Genomic DNA, 23726 nt, shown 5'->3' on the forward strand with positions numbered 1-23726 from the left:
GTTTTGACAAACCTCCAACAACTGTGCGTGTGCGTGAGTGTATGTTCCTATTGCTCCTTCACCGATGAGCTCCGTGTCAAACACTTCCGTCACTAGCAAGTTAGCACGCTCGGTCATGTCTCCATCTGTAACAAATATATACAGTTTTATTTACACTGCACGATGGGAGATTAGAGCAATTGTGGACATTCTTGACTTCCACTGTACTTGTTACTTGCTAACCGCTAACAGAACACTACAAGATAATGCCTACCTAAAATTTAAACGTACTTGATTGGCTGTTTTCCCTGTCACTGTATATCACAATCAGCCATTGGGTAGATTCTATTTTGTTACCATAAATTACAATAAAGCAAGAATGGTCAGAGGAGGTGAAGTGCGGACATATATACCAGTAAAATGCGGACATAGTCAATGGATACATTTTAAACATTTTATTTTTTTACAGAATTTAAATTAATTAACTAGTAAAAATCTAAAATGATCTTTTATCAATTTCTACAGAAATAAATCCAAGTAAAACAGTAATAATATGCAATTAGGTTAAAGTTATTTACTGATCCCAAGTTTTTGTCTTTTGAGCAATTTAAACTGCATTGAACCAAATGTTGCTACTTTTAACACAATTGAAAAAAATAAAAATGACTTTATTATCATCAAATAAATATTTATTTAGAATAGATCATCTCTGCAGTGTACTTATTTTGATGTCCGCAATTAAACTACTGCAGTTTATGTAGTTGTTCAACTGCGGCAGTGTTCTCGCTGGGTAAAAATTAAAGGAGGGCGGCCGCGCAGCACCACACCATTAAAAAAAACAATAAACGAAAAGCAAAAAAAAGAAGAAAAAAAGGTGGGTGGGGGAGCTTGGTTACCATATTGTTGTATGTTGGTTGACTTTGTGGGAAAACATACTTCTTATTTTGCCTACAAAAAAGTGCAAAAAAGTTTATACGAAATACAAGCAGACTTGTCTTTTAATTGAACCGAAGATGTTATTGGTCTGACGTTCACGGGCAGTTCCAGTTTTGCTGAACCAATCAAAGTTTTAATATTATTATTTTTAATAAAGATTTCAAGATATACGAAAAACAATAAAGATGTTTGTAAAGTGATCCCCTAATGTTGGATACATTTTTTTCCCCCCATCTTCATCGAATGAATTGATCGCTGTGATAAAATATTATCGCATTGTACAGACGATGTATATATTATTTGGCACCCAAAATAAATGATTTTAACGATAAACACTACCACTTCCATTGTTTTTATAAGCGGTAATATCCCCCAAAATTAAAAGTTTATAATAGTAAAAATCATTAGTTACAACCAATTATATCTGCAATTGAGGACAAAATTTCAGACGATAGTTAGTGGAAACAAAAGACAGAATGACCGTTCTGATCACATGACAAATTTGGCGCCAAATAAGTGAGGTTTTTTTTTTTTTTTCAATTGGAGATTGCCGAATCTGTAAAAAATAAAAGTGTTTTCATTACTCAAATAAAATATAACTTTTCTTGTTTGTATTAAACATACAAAAGGATACAGGTATGGGACAAAATAGAGGCTGTTAAAAATACTGTTAAATTACGTTGTACGGTAACTGTCGTAAATGTTTTGTTAATTGCTTTTTCGTACACAACGCAGCATGTTTCCTTTGATGTCCAGTGTGCAGACTGATCGTTGGGTTTTTTTATGTGTGGAAAAAAATGTGCATTTGAAAATAGCAGGTGCTGGAAAATAAAGAGGGGCGCAGAAAAATAAGGAGGGCGGAGAACGTAAAAGGAGGGCGGCAAAATGCAATAGCGGGGCAGAGCGCCCTGCTTAAATGGAGCAGTGAGAGAACACTGTGCAGTTGAGTTTATTTTATTAAACAATTATTATTGTTAATACATAGAGAATAATACATGCAGATTTTATCTCAAAACGAGTTTATAATACATTAAGATTTTAAAACGAGTTGTTTAATTATACATGAGTGGCCGTTATTTATCTCAAAACGAGTTGTTTATAAGAATACACATAGTGGCCGTTAGATATTTATCTCACAACGAGTTGAGTGGCCGTTAAGATACCATTTATCTCAAAACGAGTTGTTGATACTGGCCGTTAAAACGAGTTGTTTATATAGAGAATAATACATGAGTGGCCGTTAAGATACCATTTATCTCACAACGAGTTACATGAGTGGCCGTTAAGATACCATTTATCTCACAACGATGAGAATACTACAGGAGTGGCCGTTAAGATACCATTTATCTCAAAACGAGTTGTTTATATAGAGAATACTACACGAGTGGCCATTAAGATACCATTTATCTCACAACGAGTTGTTTATATAGAGAATAATACATGAGTGGCCGTTAAGATACCATTTATCTCAAAACGAGTTGTTTATATAGAGAATACTACATGAGTGGCCGTTAGATACCATTTATCTCAAAACGAGTTGTTTATATAGAGAATACTACATGAGTGGCCGTTAGATACCATTTATCTCAAAACGAGTTGTTTATATAGAGAATAATACACGAGTGGCCGTTAAGATACCATTTATCTCACAACGAGTTGTTTATATAGAGAATACTACATGAGTGGCCGTTAAGATACCATTTATCTCAAAACGAGTTGTTTATATAGAGAATAATACACGAGTGGCCGTTAAGATACCATTTATCTCAAAACGAGTTGTTTTAAAATGTATCTAAGGAGCAAAAGCATTTTTAAACAATGAGTTCAGGCATCGAAATAAGCTGGTAACCCATTTACAGGTTACCACAAAATATAGCCTGGTAACCTATACAGGTAGGTTATCACAACTATAGGCTATGAAAGTTAAGAATTGAATTCCTGTTACTACTGCTTTTAACACCCTTACATGTGTGCCAGATGATTATTGTAGAATACATGTATTTGTGATTCATTCTGTACCTTATCACTGAACATCTTAATGTATTACATGTAATTCTTTACAAGTAGGTGTCTCATATTTAATAACTGAACAACTGAATAAATAAATTGATGAAAATAAAAATGTTCTGTTTTTTATTTTCTCTTATTTTATCATACAACAATGAAAGATAATCGTTACTTTCGAGAGACGACACCAACAAAGTGAGTTTGTGTATTTGGAACAATTTGTATCAAAGAGACCAAAACCAAACATGAATACTGTAGTCATACTATCACTATTTCGATTATTAGAAATATCAAATGCCCTTCCAAACAGTCAACAATAGTCACGTTTTTCATATAAAATTAATTCGACTAATATTCAGTATTCATAAATTCATACTGACATTAGTTCTTAATTCTAGTATAGTGCTGACTGATTCGTATTCCATTGTATTATGTAAATAATTCAAATAAATGATATTTGCAATCTATTTCTTATGTTATAATTTGTAATCAACTTAAAATGATAGTAACCCACTAATAAGACCACCCCACTAATAACACCATATTTATTAAGTCTCATGGGTGGTCTTAATAGTGGGGTTTCACTGTATAATTATGTTGTTTTTTAAATATCAGTTATGAGAACATTTTAAAACACCAATTATTAGAACGTTATAAAACATAAAGACTTCAATGTCTGAAGCAGACCTGGTCCAACAGTCAGCTCTGTAGATCTTTTAGGAATCAGAGTTATCTTTTCCTCACAGCCGTTCTTCTTAATTATCTCCCCTGCACACTGAGCCATTGGTTTGAAGGCCTAAAGGGAAGAAAATATTTGTTCTTAGTTACGAAGTGCTCGTGCAAGTTGTGTTACTTCTCCTCTCAGGTCATCCAGCAGAGCAAACAAATTTCAACCAGACACCTTTCAAGCAAGTAACACTTCACTGTTGGAATGAAGTGGACGGAAGTAGCTCAGTGGTAAAGCGAAAGGTCCCATACTGTGGTGACTACCGTTTTGTCTGTCACTATCTACACAACAGTAGCCCATGTGGTGACTACCGTTTTGTCTCTCACTATCTACACAACAGTAGCCCAAGTGGTGACTACCGTTTTATCTCTCACTATCTACACAACAGTAGCCCATGTGGTGACTACCGTTTTGTCTGTCACTATCTACACAACAGTAGCCCATGTGGTGACTACCGTTTTGTCTGTCACTATCTACACAACAGTAGCCCAAGTGGTGACTACCGTTTTGTCTGTCACTATCTACACAACAGTAGCCCATGTGGTGACTACCGTTTTGTCTGTCACTATCTACACAACAGTAGCCCAAGTGGTGACTACCGTTTTGTCTCTCACTATCTACACAACAGTAGCCCAAGTGGTGACTACCGTTTTGTCTCTCACTATCTACACAACAGTAGCCCAAGTGGTGACTACCGTTTTGTCTCTCACCATCTACACAACAGTAGCCCATGTGGTGACTACCGTTTTGTCTCTCACCATTTACACAACAGTAGCCCAAGTGGTGATTACCGTTTTGTCTCTCACCATCTACACAACAGTAGCCCAAGTGGTGACTACCGTTTTATCGAACTATCTACACAACAGTAGCCCAAGTGGTGACTACCGTTTTGTCTTTCACCATCTACACAACAGTAGCCCAAGTGGTGACTACTGTTTTGTCTCTCACTATCTACACAACAGTAGCCCAAGTGGTGACTACCGTTTTGTCTCTCACTATCTACACAACAGTTACCCAAGTGGTGACTACCGTTTTACTATCTCCAGGCATGGTACTGACCAAAAATGGTTTTCAAGGAAACATTGTGTCATGGGGAAGGGGAATAACCCTTTGTGGGGGTCAGCACTCCTTGAAGCTATTGAACTTACAGGATTTTAGAGGCATTCTGAAGCTTCTCTTGGCAGCTTTTTAAGTTAATAGTGAGAGTGAAAAACTCCATGCTTTTAACCATAACATTAATTATGAATAACAAATGATCATTACTTCTGTCTTCCCACCTCATATTCATCGAAACAGCGAAAAACCACTTCCTACAAAAGTGTAGCATAGACCAGTTTTGTGAAGGTATGCCTGTCAGTGTCATACAAATTAGTAAAAAAAATTATTTAAAAGCAAAACATACCCAACCAACAACAGAATGAGAGGCATACTCTTTACCTCAAGACTTGACTGACCCACCGACAGAATAAAGGTCACTGAGTTTTCTTCTTCACCACCCTGACAGTCTGAGATTTCAGGTGGCCAAATTTTGCCTTTTTGGCTTTACTTCTCATTGTCTCAATTGATTTTTACTTTTTACACTGTAGGCTCCTGTCAATATTGCGTGCCATGCATAGACGACAATGACTGCACACAGGCCTGTATGCAGAAATTTATATGGGGGTTACGTAATCGACGACCCAAAGGGCCGGAGTTGTTAGGGGGTTCCGGGGGCATGACCCCCCGAAAAATTTTTAAAATCTAGAATGCAGGAGATGCATTTTCCTGCATTCTGGAAAGTAAATTTGAAATGTTTGTTTGTCTCAAAATATTTTTTACACATCCACGGACGGGTCTTGGCAGACTATGGGTGTGCGTACGCACCCCTCACACACCCCCCCACCCCTGCATACGGGCCTGGCACATGCGCGGAAGCTACCACACACTTCCTCTTCCTCTCTCTTGGCCTGGTGCTCCAACACCACACGCATTCACGCATATATAACAGAACACGCGATTTTGTGGAAGAGAACATTGCATTAACAATAAAGAAAAGTTTAACAAATGTGCAAATTGTACACCAGCGGGAGGGTGTTAATGGCAGAAAATGCTTTAAAAAAATTAAAACATGTATTCCTTACAAACTTAACATTTTAGGGCAGGACTAGCAACAAAGATCATGGCATATTTCTACAAAATATTCTCATTTACAAAACATTGTCAGTCCAAAATTAACTGTGTACTTGATGACCTCTTAGCAACAGCTGTTACTTGACTGTAAGTCTTAAGACTTGATATCTAAGCTAAATACACCTCACAAGTTGATATCTAAGCTACACACACCTCACAAGTTGACATCTAAGCTACACACACCTCACAAGTTGATATCTAAGCTACACACACCTCGCAAGTTGATATCTAAGCTACACACACCTCGCAAGTTGATATCTAAGCTACACACACCTCGCAAGTTGATATCTAAGCTACACACACCTCGCAAGTTGATATCTAAGCTACACACACCTCGCAAGTTGATATCTAAGCTACACACACCTCGCAAGTTGATATCTAAGCTACACACAACTCACAAGTTTATATCTAAGCTACACACAACTCACAAGTTAATATGTAAGCTACACACACCTCACAATTGATATCTAAGCTACACACAACTCACATGTTGACATCTAAGCTACACACACAACACAATTTGATATCTAAGCTACACACACCTCACAAGTTGACATCTAAGCTACACACATCTCACAAGTTGACATCTAAGCTACACACACCTCACAAGTTAATATGTAAGCTACACACACCTCACAATTGACATCTAAGCTACACACAACTCACAAGTTGACATCTAAGCTACACACACCTCACAAGTTGACATCCAAGCTACACACACCTCACAAGTTGATATGTCTAAGCTACACACACCTCACAAGTTGATATCTAAGCTACACACACCTCACAAGTTGACATCTAAGCTACACACACCTCACAATTGATATTTAAGCTACACACACCTCACAGGTTGATATCTAAGCTACACACACCTCACAAGCTGTGACCTTGTCTGCCCCCGCTCTAACAGCCATCATTGACAACAATCCTGTGCCTGTGCCAATGTCAAGGACGTTTACTTTTTTCCCACGGCTGTGCAACAACAACACTGCTTGTCGGATAGCAGCGTAGTACTTCTCGTTCTGAAAAAATTAAATTACTTTGAATTACTTTTGGTTATTTACAGACATTCCTACAGACTTGGATGATTTAGATTGTTGCTGGCAACTATATAAAATGTCTCCCCTCAAAGTACTTTACACAATTACAATATACACGTACCCTGTACATATAAATATAAATAAAATGTGATTTGGGTGTTTAGAGTTGGGGTGGGGTATAATCGTCAAAGCCTCCCCCTGAACATATGCGTACTGTTAGTGTTTTATTATTCCAATTTCTCTAATGATAATACCTGCAGGCATTCAATTTGAGGATTTTATTTAGGAGTCTGCCGTAAACATTATATAATTAATATAAATATTTTCAGATTCTATCTCACAATCTAAAGCTTCCGACCCAAAATCTGCTATATTTGTGCAAAATGCAGTGTACAAGAAATACATGTACATACACTATGTCCACTTATGGTAGCTATTATAATTTATATATCCCAGTGTTCTCGCTGGGTGAAAATTAAAGGAGGGTGGCCGCTCAGCACCACACCCTTCAAAAAAACCCGAAAAAAACAATAAACGAAACGAAAAAGAAAAAAACCCGGGGGTGTGGGGTGTTGTTTGGTTACCATATTGTTGTGTGCTGGTAGACTTTGTGAAATGACATACTCCTTAGTTTGCCTACAAAAAGGTTTATAAATACGAAATACAAGCAGACTCGTTTTTTAATTGAAGAAGATGATATCGGTCTGACATTCACGGGCAGTTCCGGTTTTGCTGAATCGATCAATTTTAATATTATTATTTTTAATAAAGACTTTTTTTTATAAGCATTCATATCTCCCCAAAATAAAAAGTTTACAATATTTTATAAAGAACTGCTGAATAAACAGAATGTTAAAATCATCAGTTACAACGAATTATATCTGCAACTGAGGACAAAATATCAGACCATAGTTAGTGGAAACAAAAGACAGAATGACCGTTCTGATCACGTGACAAATTTGGCGCCAAATAAGTGAGGGGTTTTTTCAATCGGAGATTGCCGAACCCGTAAAAAATATAAATATTTTCATTGCTCAAATAAAATATATAACTTTTTGTGTCTTTTAAACATACAAATGGATACAGATATGGGACAAAATAGAGGCTGTTAAAAATACTGTTAAATTATGTTACGGTAACTGTCGTAAATGTGTCGTCAATTGCTTTTTCCATACACAACGCGGCTTGTTTCCTTTGATGTCCAGTGTGCAGACTGATCATTGTTTTTTGTGTGGAAAAAGTGTGCATTTGAAAATAGCGGATATAGGTGCTGGAAAATAAAGAGGGGCGCACAAAAATAAAGAAGGGCGGCAAAATAGAATAGCAGGGCGAGCCGCCCTGTTTAAATGAAGCAGCGAGAACAATGTATCTAGTTTCGGACTGGATCCTCGGTAATCCACACTCACCCTCTCTGCATCATGAAGCATATCAGCATAGGCAGACCTGAATAATACAAATTATATTGTAAATTATTTACAAAGATACTTCAGTGTTCAGAATTTTTCGTCAGGCTAAGCATACATCATTACATGTACATGTATGTGATTATTACTATTCACCCTACCAACAGGGCTTCTAGAATGTTTTATAAAATCCACTAGCCATGGGATCAGTGATTTTAAAAATGTACTAGCCACAATTAAAAATTCACTAGCCCTACTTTACTAACTAACAGTAATAATCAGATATGTCACCTAAAGAGGGAGATGGAGTTTAAAAACACTAACATTGGGGGTTGGGGTGGGGACAGAATATTTACAAAATAGACTTAACTGCAACATTTGACTTCTGTTTTTCACTAGCCGCCGGGCATGGCAATATAGTTATTTACTAGCCCAACATTGAATTTATATCACTTGCCATGGGAGTAGGGCTACCATAATCTAGAAGGCCTACTACCAAAAATTTTGTTTTTAAACTTTACTATTACTATATCTATTACTTTATTATTATTAATATAATATTATTCGACAAATAAGAATTATATAAATCTCTCTCTCTCTCTCTTTTTTTTATCATGGCATTGTTATTAAATCGATTACAAATGTAAAAATCTGATTGAAAACAGATGGTAGTGTATTAAATGTCAGCTACAGAGTGTAGAGGGTTCATGCCCCCCTCCCCCCAATAAAACCTTTTTTTTAAAGGGACATTCCTGAGTTTGCTGCATTGTAAAATGTTTCCGACTAATAAAATATTTCTTCAATTAAACTTACATATTAAATATATTTTCTTGTTTAGAATATCAGTGTCTGTATGTTCAATGTGTTTCTGGTTGTCTTAATATTTGTAAGACGCCCAAACTGGGTTTTGTCTTCAAATAATTTCATACGTACGAAAAAAATATATTTTAGGAAATAAAATGAAATTTAACCTAATACAAATATTAGAATGATCAGAAACACGTTTGATATATAGTCACTAATATTTTGTGCAGAAAAATATATGATATGTAATTACAATCGTTAAAAAGTCTCTGTTAGTCGATCACATCCTAAAAATTGCAGTAAATTCAGGAATGTCCCTTTAATAAACTGTTAAATTGATAAAATCATACATTATTATACGTCATACGTACGTACGTCAGAGCTTCTACAATTGTTTTTAAATCCACTAGCCATGGGATCAGTGAATCACTGTGATTAAAAACTAGCCACAATTAAAAATTCACTAGCCCTACTTTACTTTAAGTTAATACAATGTGACTAAATAATAGTAATAATCAGATATGTCATCTAAAGAGGGAGACTGAGCTTAAAAACACTAACACTGGGGGTTGGAGTGGGGTCAGGATATTCATATTTACAAAATAGACTTAACTGCAACATTTGACAAATTAGTTTTACTAGCTGTCGGGCATGGCAATAGCAGTTATTTACTAGCCCAACCCTGAATATCACTAGCCATGGGAGTGGGGCTACTATAATCTAGAAGCCATATACGTACATACGTACCTATATCATTATCATATTCTCGGAACCGGCGTGACGTCACACGGCCTAGTTACCGATCATCCGGGTCTTTGGGGGGTGAAGCAAAGCCTTAGTGATTACTGTTTTACATAGAATAAAGTTATCATATTAACTTTTTGCATGCCTTGCATATTGTCATTTGTTTTTTGTAGCTAACACATAGTTGCAGCATGTCTTATGAGTATTATAGAAGCTTGGGTTGTCATATAATAGAAGCGAACAACGGGAATATGAATTAGTACAGTCTATATTTATTACCGACATGTTTCCGTATAGCTTATATTGTCGATGGGACCTGACTAGAGGCAGGTTGGGCAGAACAATTTTTGTTATAAATTTTAACAACTTTGAAATGATAAGATAATTATTAATATTATAATAATTATGATGTGGGCTACAAAATATATAATTTGTATGTATAATAATAAAATTTATATGCATGATTCAAGACAATTATTTTTATGATTTAACATAATTATTTCATTTCCAAATAGAATGTAATAATTAAACAATTGCAAAGTTGTTACTTTACAACTTTAAATTACAGTATTATTATTGTCATTCTTATTATATAGATGTATTGGCAACAGTGAAAATGTTCCATTGAATACATTCTTTTATTCTTTAAAAAAAACCCAACAGTTTCTTGAATTAATGAAATGATTTTGTTTTTACAGATTGTGAAAATATCTCATGATGTTGGCCTTCCTTACTGGTTGAATGCAGGCGAAAAGAAAATACCAATAATAAAATATAGCCAACCTCAGACCTAAGGGGAGTTATATCTCTCTCTAGCTACCCATCACTCCCCTGAGATTAGTTCAAGGAGAATAATATATAGCTCCCTTTGGCATGTGAATATTAATATTTTAAATTGCCCCCCATAATCTAAGTTAGGGTAGCAATTAATAACTCCCATATTATTTTCAAGTCACGGTCTACAACCTACTAAAACATAGTGTTACCTCTTGAATAAACATATAACTGTTTTAATAATAGGGTTTAACATGGTATATTTATTAATAAAACACAAAAACTTACCTGAGTAAATAATGATTAACAAACACACACACACACACACACAGATATATATATATATATATATATATATATATATATATATATTACATATATATATTACATCTATATATATATATTACATCTATATATTATATATACATATATATATATATATCTATATATATATATATATTACATATATATATATATATACATATATATATATATATATATATATATATATATATATATATATTACATATATATATATATATACATATATATATATATATATATATATATATATATATATTATATTACATATATATATATATATATATATATATATATATACATATATATATATATACATATATATATATATATATATATATATATATATATATATATATATATATATATATATATATATATATATATTACATATATATATATATATATATTACAGATATATATATATATATATATATATATATATATATATATTACATACATATATATATATATATATATATATATTACATACATATATATATATATATTACATACATATATATATATATATTACATACATATATATATATATATATTACATACATATATATATATATTACATACATATATATATATATTACATACATATATATATATATTACATACATATATATATATATTACATATATATATATATATATTATATATATATATATATATATATATTACATATATTATATATATATATTACATATATATATATATATATATATTACATATATATATATATATATATTACATACCTAGTCAGTGGATATTGCAGATTTTGTCTTGGGCTGTACTGGAATTGTTATTGCAATTAAATTCAAGTAATATGTACAAAACTAACATACAGGTGAAGAAAGGAGATGGGGCAAATATCATGACTGTTGGTAAACTGATCTGCATCAATATGCCTTCTGCTACATATATTTAACCCAAGCTGCTTTTAACCTGGGTTAAATTACCTCTTGTATTGATGCAATTATGTAGCATATTAAAGGAAAATGTATGAATGAGATGGTTAAATGCCATATAATTCTCCATGTGAAACAGTGTTTTTAGAAAGGAAAACAAATATCAAATATGGCGATGACCATTCATTTTATTGCAGATAATTGCTGAAACAGATTGTGTGCACACATGCACGCACACACGCAATCCTAAGAACTGCAGAATACCATAAAACGACATGTAGATTCAAAAAGGTAAGACCTTTAACTTGAACAGAAGCAAAATCTACAAATGTGCCACAACCACCAAATTACATTGATTTATAACGGAGTAAATTAAAAAAACCCAGAAACATATAAATGTATATATATATATATATATATATATTGAACAAAAAAAGAAACTTCCGATTTGTACATATAGTATTTGTTTTGGTAAAGAATTAATTGTGTAATGAAATTCTATAGGTAGTATTAGCCTTGAGCTGTATTATCAGGATTCATGAATTTTATCGATTATTTTGCACTGTTAATCGTCGACAACGTGAAATTCAATTTGCACGTGCATGCATGGTTCGACATGCCCTGTGTAGTATTCGGTCAATTTGTTTTACTTGTCTTACTGACATTGTTGTCAAGTGAACGAAAACGCGTCAAAATTTGTAAAAGAATTAAAGTTTTTTACATTGTAGCATTTTCAGTATGCCAAGAATACCCAATAATTTACGCGAACGGGCGATTGGCATGCTTGATGCTGGCATGTCGACGAAGACGCTGCAAGGCATGTTGGGAGTTCTAGTCGAGCGATATGAAATCTTCGCGTAAGATTTCGAACGACAGGAAGCACCAACGACTTGCCACCTTGTGGACGTCCGCGTGTTACAACGCGTGGTGAAGACCGCTATATCATGAACACGCATTTGCGCAATCGATTCCAAACTGCCACTGCTACTGCTACTAACACACCTGGGCTTCATAATAACCGAATCAGTGGGCAAACTGTTTGTAATCGTCTGCGGGAGAACGGTTTACATGCATGACGTCCTTACGTTGGATGCGTTTTAACGCAACGTCATCGTCTAAATCGTCTTAATTGGGCACCTGTACACACTCATTGGATACAGCGACGCTGGAATACCATTCTTTTTTCAGATGAATCCCGATTTTCTTTACAACGTGGTGATGGCAGGGTGCGCGTCTACCGTTGGAGAAATGAACGCTATGCTGACTGTTGTGTTCTTGAACGAGATCGTTTCGGAGGTGGGGGTTCTGTCATGGTCTGGGCAGCCATTGCCCATGGTTATCGTTCACCACTAGTCGTCATTGATGGCAAGTTAAATGCTCGCTCATCACTTCATTCCTCTGTTCCATAACGCCAACATCTCGAATTTTCAGCATGATAATGCCACCTCTCATACAGCTAGAGACACTGTAAATTTTCTTAGGACAAATAACATTGATTTCATTGATGACTGGCCCACTAAAAGTCGTGATCTCAACCCCATCGAGCATGTCTGGGATAGTCTGGACAGACGATTGAGGCCGCGTCCCAACCCACCCGCTAACGTCAACGAACTTCGTCAAGCGCTCATTCTGGAATGGAACAATATTCCACAGGCAGAAATCAACACTTTAGTCAATTCTATGCGCCTGCAATGCACTGCAGTGGTCAATTCAAGAGGTGGTCATACCCGTTATTAAATGGGTGTTTTTATTTTTAACCCCTACCACACTTGGTCAAAATTTCTCCCAGTTTCTGTTAACCTATGGCCATGATTTTTGCACCAAACGATGCATCATGGAACACTCTTTAAACGCATATATAACAATTATTCCCCCGGTTTGTTTTCATCAAGTTATGTTCAAGCAAAGTTAGCGGAAGTTTCTTATTTTGTTCAGTATATGTATATATATATATATATATACATACATACATACATACATACATACATACATACATACATACATACATATATATATATATATATTGTACACATGTATGCGTATGTATGTATTTAGCAGGGATTTACCGGACGCACAAAACTTGCGTATAGGACGCACTAAAACTTAACTGGACCCGCAAAAATAGAGATACTGCGTCCCATGGGACGCATAAAATATCTGACATTTTCAGTAACCCTGTTCACTATCAAAGATCGATCATTCTGTGTAACACACTATTTCTTTTCTACCTATAAACTGCGTATTCACATGGGGATTCCCCATATCGAAAACCAAAAGTTTTAATCTCTGGGAACACTGTGTCTTTATCCTTTGCTGTGCTTAATCGGGTAAAGTTGGTAATTTCCGGAAAGAGATCGCGGATTTGCGATCATTCGGAACTTCTCGTCAACAGGCCGAACACAATCGGAAATTCCCGGGCGAATAAAACAAATTGGTTAAATGTTCTGATTTGCATTAACATAATAACAAGCAAGTAGCACGATTCATAAACAATGCATGGTATTGTGAGTGTCATTTAGCGTGCAGGAAATGGTTCAAATAATTATACAGATCAAAGTGAAATGTTGATTTTGAAAGAATAAACAATGAATACCGACATTGATTTCCCGAAAGGAAAAACAACACAGCTTGTTAAATTTACATATAGTATACACGTGATTTGTTGTCTGCAGGTCTCTGTCGTTTGTGTGGTTTTGGGACCCTTTGTTTTCAGGTTGGGACCCCAGAAAAGAAAAGAGGTGAGTCAAAGGGACCCCCATTTCAGAAAAACAAGGTAAATCCCTGTGTAGGTATGTATCCGAGATACAAGTATACCTTTATTGTTTAATCCATTATACATTTGGGCTATTACACGTCCGCAGGTACAATAATATTGTACCAGCGGACGTGTAATAGCCCAAATGTATTATCTGGAGTGGGGTAGGGGGGGGGCAAAATCTTGAGTAGTAGGGACAACCTTGTTAGGGGGAGAAGCCATATTTATATATAAAGTAGTTGAAAACCTATATGTTCGTACTGCAGGCCTGCTACAGACACATTTGCACACACACACAAAAAAAACTTGTATAATAAATTGTTATTATTGTGTGTGTGTGTGTGTGTGTGTGTAATTTAACTGTACACACTTTTTATTTTAAAAATAAAAATAAATAAATAGATGTAGTAGCCGAAGATGGCAAAATAAATACAAGTATAGAGAATGTCTTGATTGAACTAAAATTAGATAAATGAAAAATGAAGACCACACAAATTTGATGATAAAAAGAGTATACTCTTTATTCAAGAACTGGATGCATCCGGTTTTTGTGGTTGTTTTCATGAAAGTATATGGAATTGTGTATTTTATTTACAGTATAATGTGGAAATGTTATCAATGCACATGCTTTAACCATTTTGGTTGCTATTAACGTTGGTTATTGTTGACAAGCAACCACATTAAACTGAACGTAGTCGCATTCTGCGTGGGGGAAGACATGGCTGTTGCATCAGGTTTGTCATGTTTTAGTGCCTCTACCCAGAAGCGGCGTCTGGTCTCTTCTTTTCGAAATTTGTAAAACGATATTTTTTTTAACATCAAGTTATGGTTTATGCAGCCAACTGCACAACATGTTTTAGGCATCTTGGCCGTCAACTGATGTAAATGATCGACTGAAATTGACTAAATTCACTATCAAACCATACGTAACTAAGGAGAAGTTTCACCGCGTCACGTGATAAACAATGGCGGATAGGGCCGAAGTACCCGTATGTTCGGTTCCGAGAATACTAACACAGTGTAGGATCCCCAAATGCCACCCCTTCACTCTAATATAAAATCCTGAGTAAGCCATTATTATTTTATAGATTAGTATCATTCAGTGTTCTCACTGGGTGAAAATTAAAAGAGGACGGCTGTGCAACCCCCCCCCCCCCCCCACATTACAAAACATCAACTACCATAATTTGCATAAAAATAAATAAATAATAATCTCAATGAAGTATTTTAAAAGTATTTATTAGAGGCTGGGGCCTGGTGGAGATTTTATATACCCCCGCCCCCTAAAAAAAAAAAACCCAATAAACACAAAGTAAAATACCACGAGTTTCGAAAATCATACAGGTGATGCGCCAGTTCCGGATCACTTCCGGATCACCTGTAGTTACCGATCAGTCTGTCGGTATATTCAATTTTTAGTAATTTCTATGTAAATTTCATTAAACAAATATTCTAACAAACAAATAATACATGTTTCTTGAAATTGTACGTAAAATAACTGTAACAGTATATAGTCTTGGTTTTATTTTGGACGGCGATACATAACCATTATTAAAACTTTACACGAGCAGACGACATGAAAAAAAGAAGACGTTTAAAAAGAGATAAAGTTTTTGATGTTTTTCTTTTTATATCCTTTGAAATTTTATAGTACGAGTAGGGGAAACATATATAGATTGTGCATGACTAGTTTTATGAAAAGTGATGCTGTAAACGACTTACTGTAACTCCTCAAAGGGGACACACTTGATACACCAGTTGCGGATCACTCACAAAACGGAAGTATTTACGTTGTAATTGCCGCTAGATGGGGCGATGAACGCAGGGTTTATCTCAAGACTCAAAAACGTTGAACACGGTGGAATTTTTTTCTCCATGATAATAATAATAATAATAATTATTATTATTATTATTATTATTATTTTCTTCTTAAACCTCTCTTGATTCGTCATTTTAACCACTAGTTCATAATAATTCGACTCTGTATGTCTCGGGGCCCATGTCATAGTAGCCCTAGACTGTTCGTCCCATGGCCAGTCATCCTCTACAAAATATTATATTAATCGTTGTAGTTCCACCTATTTTTCTTGTATTATTTTAGTTTTCTACAGGTAATGACAATGTGTATATAATGTAAAGACACATATTTTATAAACTGAAACTACGATTTTAAGTGTTCGTCCACTTATCTCTCACGTTGTATTTGTAGGCCTACGTGTAATTAGCCATTCGTACAAATACCAGCCGCAGTCATTCACAAATATGGCTAATATAAATCAAATGTAGTTTTTTAAAATTCCATTTTCGTTTAATTCGGGCAAAAATTAGTGTGCCCTGCCCCCTACAAAAATAGGAGCCCGTATGACTTGTTACATCGCCAGTCTAGAATCGCTAAAATCGCTGCACACGTGTCTTGTATTTGCCCCATAAGACTATTCAGTAATGTTGCCCGCCCCCCTCAGTGTGAGAGCCGTCCACCCCATTGCTTGATTGATTGATTGAAAAAAAAAAAAAGTTTACTGTACAAAGAAAAGAATCGGCACAAGTTTGACATGAGGACCTTTATAAAACCATGCATCCGCCAGTGGTCTGTTTCGCATGTGCCATTGCACGTGCTTTTCGCATACTCGACTACTCGACTGCTCGACTTTGGGAGAGAGGGGGAAGGGGTCCTCTATTTGGTTTTGTCAACGAAGTGAAAATCTCTTATTCGGCTTAATTATAATTCGCATTTAAAGTCTGTACCACTATAGGGTGGATTATTTTTTTCAGTGGAATTTTTGTTTTATACAATCGCATTCTGATGCAGGAGTCAGTCGGCCACTGATCTGTGTATTCACACGGTCAATCTGAGCTAGCCCTAGCCTTTAGACCGTCGTTGAAAATAATTCTGTTTTCAGGAGCAGATCCAGGAATTATTTTGCGGGGGGTGGGTGGGGGGTGGGAGACTAACCAGAAAAGGGCAAATGGAACAACACGTCAAAAATAATAATTAATAATCCACTTTTGTGACTGTTTAGTGTGTGTCACTATATTAAAATGTATCATTATTAACAAGGGGTCTAACCGTCCTGCTTCAAAATTATTTGTTTAATTTCAATATATAAACAGGGGCGGATTAGCCTACATCCGGCAAAAAAAAAAAAAACACCACGTAGGTAACCTGTAAAAATTATAATTTCAAATTATAAACATTTACATATTGTTTCGGACCCCCACCTAAAGCATAATTCGCCCCTGTATTATAAATACTAAACAGTCCCAAAGTTGATATTTTGATAATATGTCATTTCTTTCTATTTTCAAGCCTTTGTTCCTTTCAGTTTTAAAAGTCATCAATATAATAATAATAATATTTATTATTATTATTATTAGTAGTAGTAGTAGTATTATTATTGATATATACGATAATAAATGAAAACAATTATTTATTATTAGTAATAATAATATTAATTATTATTATTATTATATACTAGAATGCCAGAAATCAAATATAATTCAACTTGTTGAAACAATGAAAGTACACAACGAAAATAATAAGGATCGCGCACCTTTACTTTTAACACACGCCCCGTATATCTGACGTCATGACGTTGATTTTCAATCGATTTTAGAAATTGCTAATTAGGGGCGTAATCAGGGGGTGGGAACACTATGGAGTTGCAAATGATCATAAAATATTTCCGGCAGGATCCACGAACGTGCTGAAAGTGCTAACATGTTGGAAATAGTGTTTTTGAAGGCGTAAGCCTCTATTTTTCGAAAGTGATCCGGAACTGGACAAAGTGATCCGCAACTGGCGTAAGTACGCCAGCTCGAACAACACTGTTTTTGGTGCCAAATGTTTACCTAAATTTACATTTTATATCACTGTTTATTTATATGGTTGATTATCTTTATTACCAAGAATTTCTTTTAAAGTCATACGCGCGCATGTTGACAGAATTCACAATTTTGTTTGAAGTGATCCGGAACTGGCGCATCACCTGTAGTGGACTAAATTTACCTTGCAATTTCTTGATGATAATCATAGTTGTCATCTTGCAGCACCCAGTCCATTTTCCCAGTCACTGGGCTAACCCGAGAAACAAATGTACTCATCGCCTTATGATGATGTAAACAATTTCTTAGAAATACAGGCTTTGTAAGCAGAGACGCAAGCATTGTTTTACATAAAACATAAAATCACATGCTTCCATGGATGTCGCCATCTTGGAAAAGGGAGGTAAATGCAAAAACTTTCTTGTAGGTTCTAATAGACCAAATCAATTCATATTGCCGATAATGTTAACGTCTACTAATAAGACTGATATAACTTATATATAACACTCGTTGGAGTACAGCAATAGAAAGTGTGACACCTCACGTCTAATCTACCTGCAAGAAAATGTGGGGTCACGTATCATTTAAGAGGTTTAATTAATGTTTTTGAAAATGACGGTTGCATTTTGGGGGGTATCCCGCATTAGTTTCAACCTCTGGTATTATACTGCATAACAACTGTATGACAAATAAAAGTGTATTTATTTATTGTCAATGGATAATAGTATTTGCACAAATAATCAATGTCACATATCACTACCAATCACACCCACACTGGGCACAGCAGGTTTTGCTCTGTAAATATTTGACGGCGCACCTCGAACTTTGACACTGAACTCTCTTCTTTGGTACTATGCAACCTGTAATATACTATTCACCAAAAGTGTTTTAATATAAATGTCAGTTTGATGATGATGCTTGTAGTTTATTTTCAAGCATTTTAAAATCTATTTTTCCTCACAACCTGCCGGTTTTAAATTAATACTGAGTAGGAGACGGGGAAACCCGATAACGTTTCGTCCCAAGTCGGTTCACTCTCACCCAGTTTGACCAGTTCGCCCCCAACGACCAATACCAAAGAGTGCTTAGAACTACAGAGATGATGTGGCATTTTATATGTATATAATCAGTAAACAAATATAAATATCCACCCCCACCCCCTGGCTACCAACAGTGTACAGGGAGCAAAATAATCATAATACAAAATTAAATATATTTTATCGCGTCATGCCAGAACGTACACTATGAAGGTGTGTCATGGTAGTAATTTGGTAAAATCAGCAAACAACAACTATTAAACTGCTTTCGTCTGCTGTAACCACACCAGAACTGATTAAGTTGGTGCTGCTAATTATCAGTCTGCAAAACCAAGGAGTTTGAAGCAAGTGAAATCCATGCCATGCCAGTACTGCAATAACAATTAAGACTGCATGGATGCCGTCTGCAATGTTCAGTTATTGGTGTTTTGCCCAATGCCCTTGATAAGATGTTGGAACAACAAAAGGGGAAAAAACGAACTACAGGTTAATAACTGTCCTACCCACTCATATGTTAAAGCTAGATCTTTCTTACACACTCGTTGGCGAGGACACCATGCGTTATTTTTGATAACACATGGTTGTTTACAAACGTACGTGTGTTAACAATTTCAACACATACGACTAGCTGTTTCTAGGTGATGACCAGGCCTTGTGCTTATAAAACGTTTAGAGTCTAGACTCGAGACTCTAATAGAGTCTGACCGGCCTCGGTGGCGTCGTGGTTAGGCCATCGGTCTACAGGCTGGTAGGTACTGGGTTCGGATCCCAGTCGAGGCATGGGATTTTAAATCCAGATACCGACTCCAAACCCTGAGTGAGTGCTCCGAAAGGCTCAATGGGTAGGTGTAAACCACTTGCACCGACCAGTGATCCATAACTGGTTCAACAAAGGCCATGGTTTGTGCTATCCTGCCTGTGGGAAGCGCAAATAAAAGATCCCTTGCTGCTAATCGGAAAGAGTAGCCCATGTAGTGGCGACAGCGGGTTTCCTCTCAAAATCTGTGTGGTCCTTAACCATATGTCTGACGCCATATAACCGTAAATAAAATGTGTTGAGTGCGTCGTTAAATAAAACATTTCTTTCTTTTCTTTCTAATAGAGTCTGAGCCACTATTATGTTACGACAACACCATACAAATTGTATGCGTGTGACGTCATTAGAGATTGAGCCTGGACTCTAAACGTTTTATAAGCACGGGCCCATGTCACCAGTGCCATACAGCCAATGAAAAACAACACGGTGGAAATCGATTACATTGTGACGTATAGTTAATCTAACAATCATGGGTCTGTGTCTGCTGTGGTGGTGGTGGTGGTGGTGACTGCTGCAGTGGTGGTGGTGGCTGCTGCTGCTGTGGTGGTAGACCTTTAGCATGATTTTGATGAAAATGTTTTAACATGGCGTCTCTTCTCGAGAATGTGAAGCCACATTCTGAGCATGTGCTCTGCATGACGACTCTAAATGAAATGACAATATCTGACCCACATAGTTCCTTTTATAGTCTTTTTAGAAATGCTTCTGCCGTTTCGGGACTTTCCAATCCGTACCACTTTGTTGTTTCCGTTTCAATTCGGCCTTGGCTTACCACCTGTTGTGTTGGGGAGACCATGCCGATATTGGGTGTCGAAGATTTGTTCTGTTCCTCGTTTTCCTTTTTCCACGTGGGATCGTAGAGTTACAAACATTGATCCACACTGTACATGATCTCACTATTTCTACCACGTTGAATTTCGAAGTAAGGTTGAAGTTTGCCTTCTACTTGCAACTTGTAGAAACGGGTCCATTTGTCCATGTCGGGAACATACAGCGTGTACTGATCTGAAATGTTGCTTCTTGGAAGGTTTTGCATCAAATGACGAACACAGGTCAGGTCAGGTCATAGGGTTTTACGTGCACATTCAGAACAAGCTGTTGTAGCGCACGCCTGTCGTGGGCACAAGAGCCGGCTCCTCCGTCCATGACAGGAAAGGGGGAGGGGGGCAAGGAAGGACCGCCTGCGCTGGTAGGTGCAAGGGAGCACCAGCAGCCCGATTGAATCGGTAGCAGGTGGGAGGGGTGGTGGTGGTGCTATGGAATTTGAATGAGAAAAGGTGCGCATTTTTGTTGAGGAAATTTGGCGCAATTTTGAACGGTCGGTCGAAAGGTAAATGTGTGAGCTAGTATAGGTTTTAAATCGAGAATAGCTCGTTAGTGGGTCGAGAGTAGCTCGTTAATTATAGACCTTCGTGATGCTGGTTGTCTCCCTAGGTTGTCCGTAGGGTCCTTATAAGGACCTGACCTCTTCTGGTCGTGGCATGACAACCCAGAGGAGACTCGTGCAATTGTGTAGACACTGGTAGGCAAGGCGTTTTGTTCCGGGGTGGTCGACGTGATGATGTTGGCATGGTCCTTCGCTTCCTACTTAGTGACACCAAGTACAGTTTCCAGCAGCAAGTTTCGGGGATTGGGTGGGCGATATTCTTTTGTTCGGCCTCCTCCGGGTGCATTGCAATTGTGTACTCGGAACCGGTATTCTTTTGTCCGGTTCCTTATTGGAGCACGTGCTGGGCCATTAAATGGGGGGCGGATGCATTGCTATCATTAGTCAATGCATCCTGTGTACTGTTGCGGTGAGCGTGTAGTCTGTATGTAGTCCTAGTTTGGTGTTAAGGTTGTACTTAATGTCTTACGTCCCTACTCTAGTGATTCCAACGGTCTTCACGACCACCCTTCCCCCTCCGTCCTTGTGTAGCATTTTTAACACAATGGCGGGGGGGGGGGGGGGGAATTACACTAATCTAGGTATTTAATTTAAAGGGCAAGCCCTTATAGTGTATGTATTAGTTAAAAAGCCTATTGCTTGCATAGTTAATTTATTATTAATGAACACGCAGGGAAGCAACGAGCATCTGTCAAGTACACAACCAATGCAACAGATCAACAGTGAACAATCTCCCCCCATTCACACATTCAAACGACACCCCAGTTTTAGTTAGGTAAATAACTTTGAGCGACACCCGTCCCCTATATTATTTTATGAAAAAATGGCTAATTGATGAAATGACTAATATCTATGTTGGTAATTGTTAGTAGTATAGGGTAGTTAGTTATGTTTGATTTCTTATTGGTTTGTTATCTTACTTGATTTGTCTTCTGTTCTCTGGAGTTCAGTTGTTCTTCCGGGCTCTGGGTGGGTGACTTACCGTGGTCTGCTATTTGTTAATTAATAATAGGTGCATGGTGCGAATACATAAATTGTGCGATATATACATGTGCTTTTTCCTGGATCATGGTTGACTGGTTTTGATGAATGAACTTGCTGTAAAAGAGAAAGTTATAGTTAGAGTTCCTATCCTGGTTGACTTGTTTGGTTATTCAATGTTATTCTTAGGATCTTCGCTACCGACCCACCTTTGGTCACCTGCATTAGAGTGCATCGGGTCGGAGTTCAATATTGGTTGCAGCTCTTATGTAGGGGCTTACAAGTGGGTGGTTTTGAGTAATTCCTATAATTTTAATTAGCATTATAATAGGTTTTATTTTTACCTGTTCACTTTTGGCCCTCCGGTTGGAAAGCATCGAGTAGAGTTCGAATTGGCAGCAGTTCCTTCTTAGGGGCGTACTAGTGAAAGGTTATGAGTGCCTTTTGTTGGTCTAATTATAGCTTTGGTTTGGTGGACTGGACGAATATATTCAATGTTATTCTTAGGATATTCGCTACCGACCCACCTTTGGTCACCTGCATTAGAGTGCATCGGGTCCGAGTTCAATATTGGTTGCAGCTCTTATGTAGGGGCTTACAAGTGGGTGGTTTTGAATAATTCTTATAATATTTTATTAGCACTATAATAGGTTTTATTTTTACCTGTTCACCTTTGGCCCCCAGGTTGGAAAGCATCGAGTAGAGTTCGAATTGGTAGCAGTTCCTTCTTAGGGGCGTACTAGTGAAAGGTTATGGGTGCCTTTTGTTGGTCTACTGTTAGCTTTGGTTTGGTGGACTGGACGAATAGATAGACTGCTTTAAAGGTTTTATGTTTTAGATATTTGTCCGGGTTTAATAGGAAGTTAGGCGTGATTTGTTTATTATGGTTGGCTTCGGTTATTGATTCTATCATTAGTTGTCTCTGAGTGGTATGTAGCGTGCAATCCAGGAGATAGTGTTTCATATGTTCCCGGGTGCCACAATCACATTCTGGGTTTAGTTTGGTAAAGGAGCAGCTGTTGAGTTGTGAAGATTTACCTAGGCGTAATTTAGTGATTAGTTTATCCACATAAGTGTTTTTGTGTTTAGGTCTTATTGAGTTGACT

The 23726-nt window shown here is 36.5% G+C and overlaps 1 protein-coding gene across 2 annotated transcripts in view; it reads right to left on the reverse strand.

Moving 5' to 3' along the window:
• Positions 1 to 19278, reverse strand: part of LOC121388439 (protein arginine N-methyltransferase 7-like) — a 43469-nt gene extending 24191 nt beyond the window's left edge. The window contains exons 1-5 of one of the 2 annotated variants that reach the window (XM_041519757.1): positions 18583 to 19278; positions 8265 to 8301; positions 6691 to 6840; positions 3610 to 3718; positions 13 to 125 (exon numbers count right to left, since the gene is read on the reverse strand). In XM_041519757.1, coding sequence (XP_041375691.1) covers positions 13 to 125; positions 3610 to 3718; positions 6691 to 6840; positions 8265 to 8301; positions 18583 to 18740 — 567 coding nt within the window. In that variant the 5' untranslated portion in view covers positions 18741 to 19278. Of the gene's footprint in view, positions 1 to 12; positions 126 to 3609; positions 3719 to 6690; positions 6841 to 8264; positions 8302 to 16298; positions 16323 to 18582 lie in introns of those variants that run through there. The other variant, XM_041519758.1, reaches the window with a different exon arrangement.
• Positions 19279 to 23726: the final 4448 nt, after the last annotated feature.

This window comes from Gigantopelta aegis, chromosome 14 (genome assembly GCF_016097555.1).
Source record: "Gigantopelta aegis isolate Gae_Host chromosome 14, Gae_host_genome, whole genome shotgun sequence".
In the NCBI taxonomy this organism is placed as follows: domain Eukaryota; kingdom Metazoa; phylum Mollusca; class Gastropoda; order Neomphalida; family Peltospiridae; genus Gigantopelta; species Gigantopelta aegis.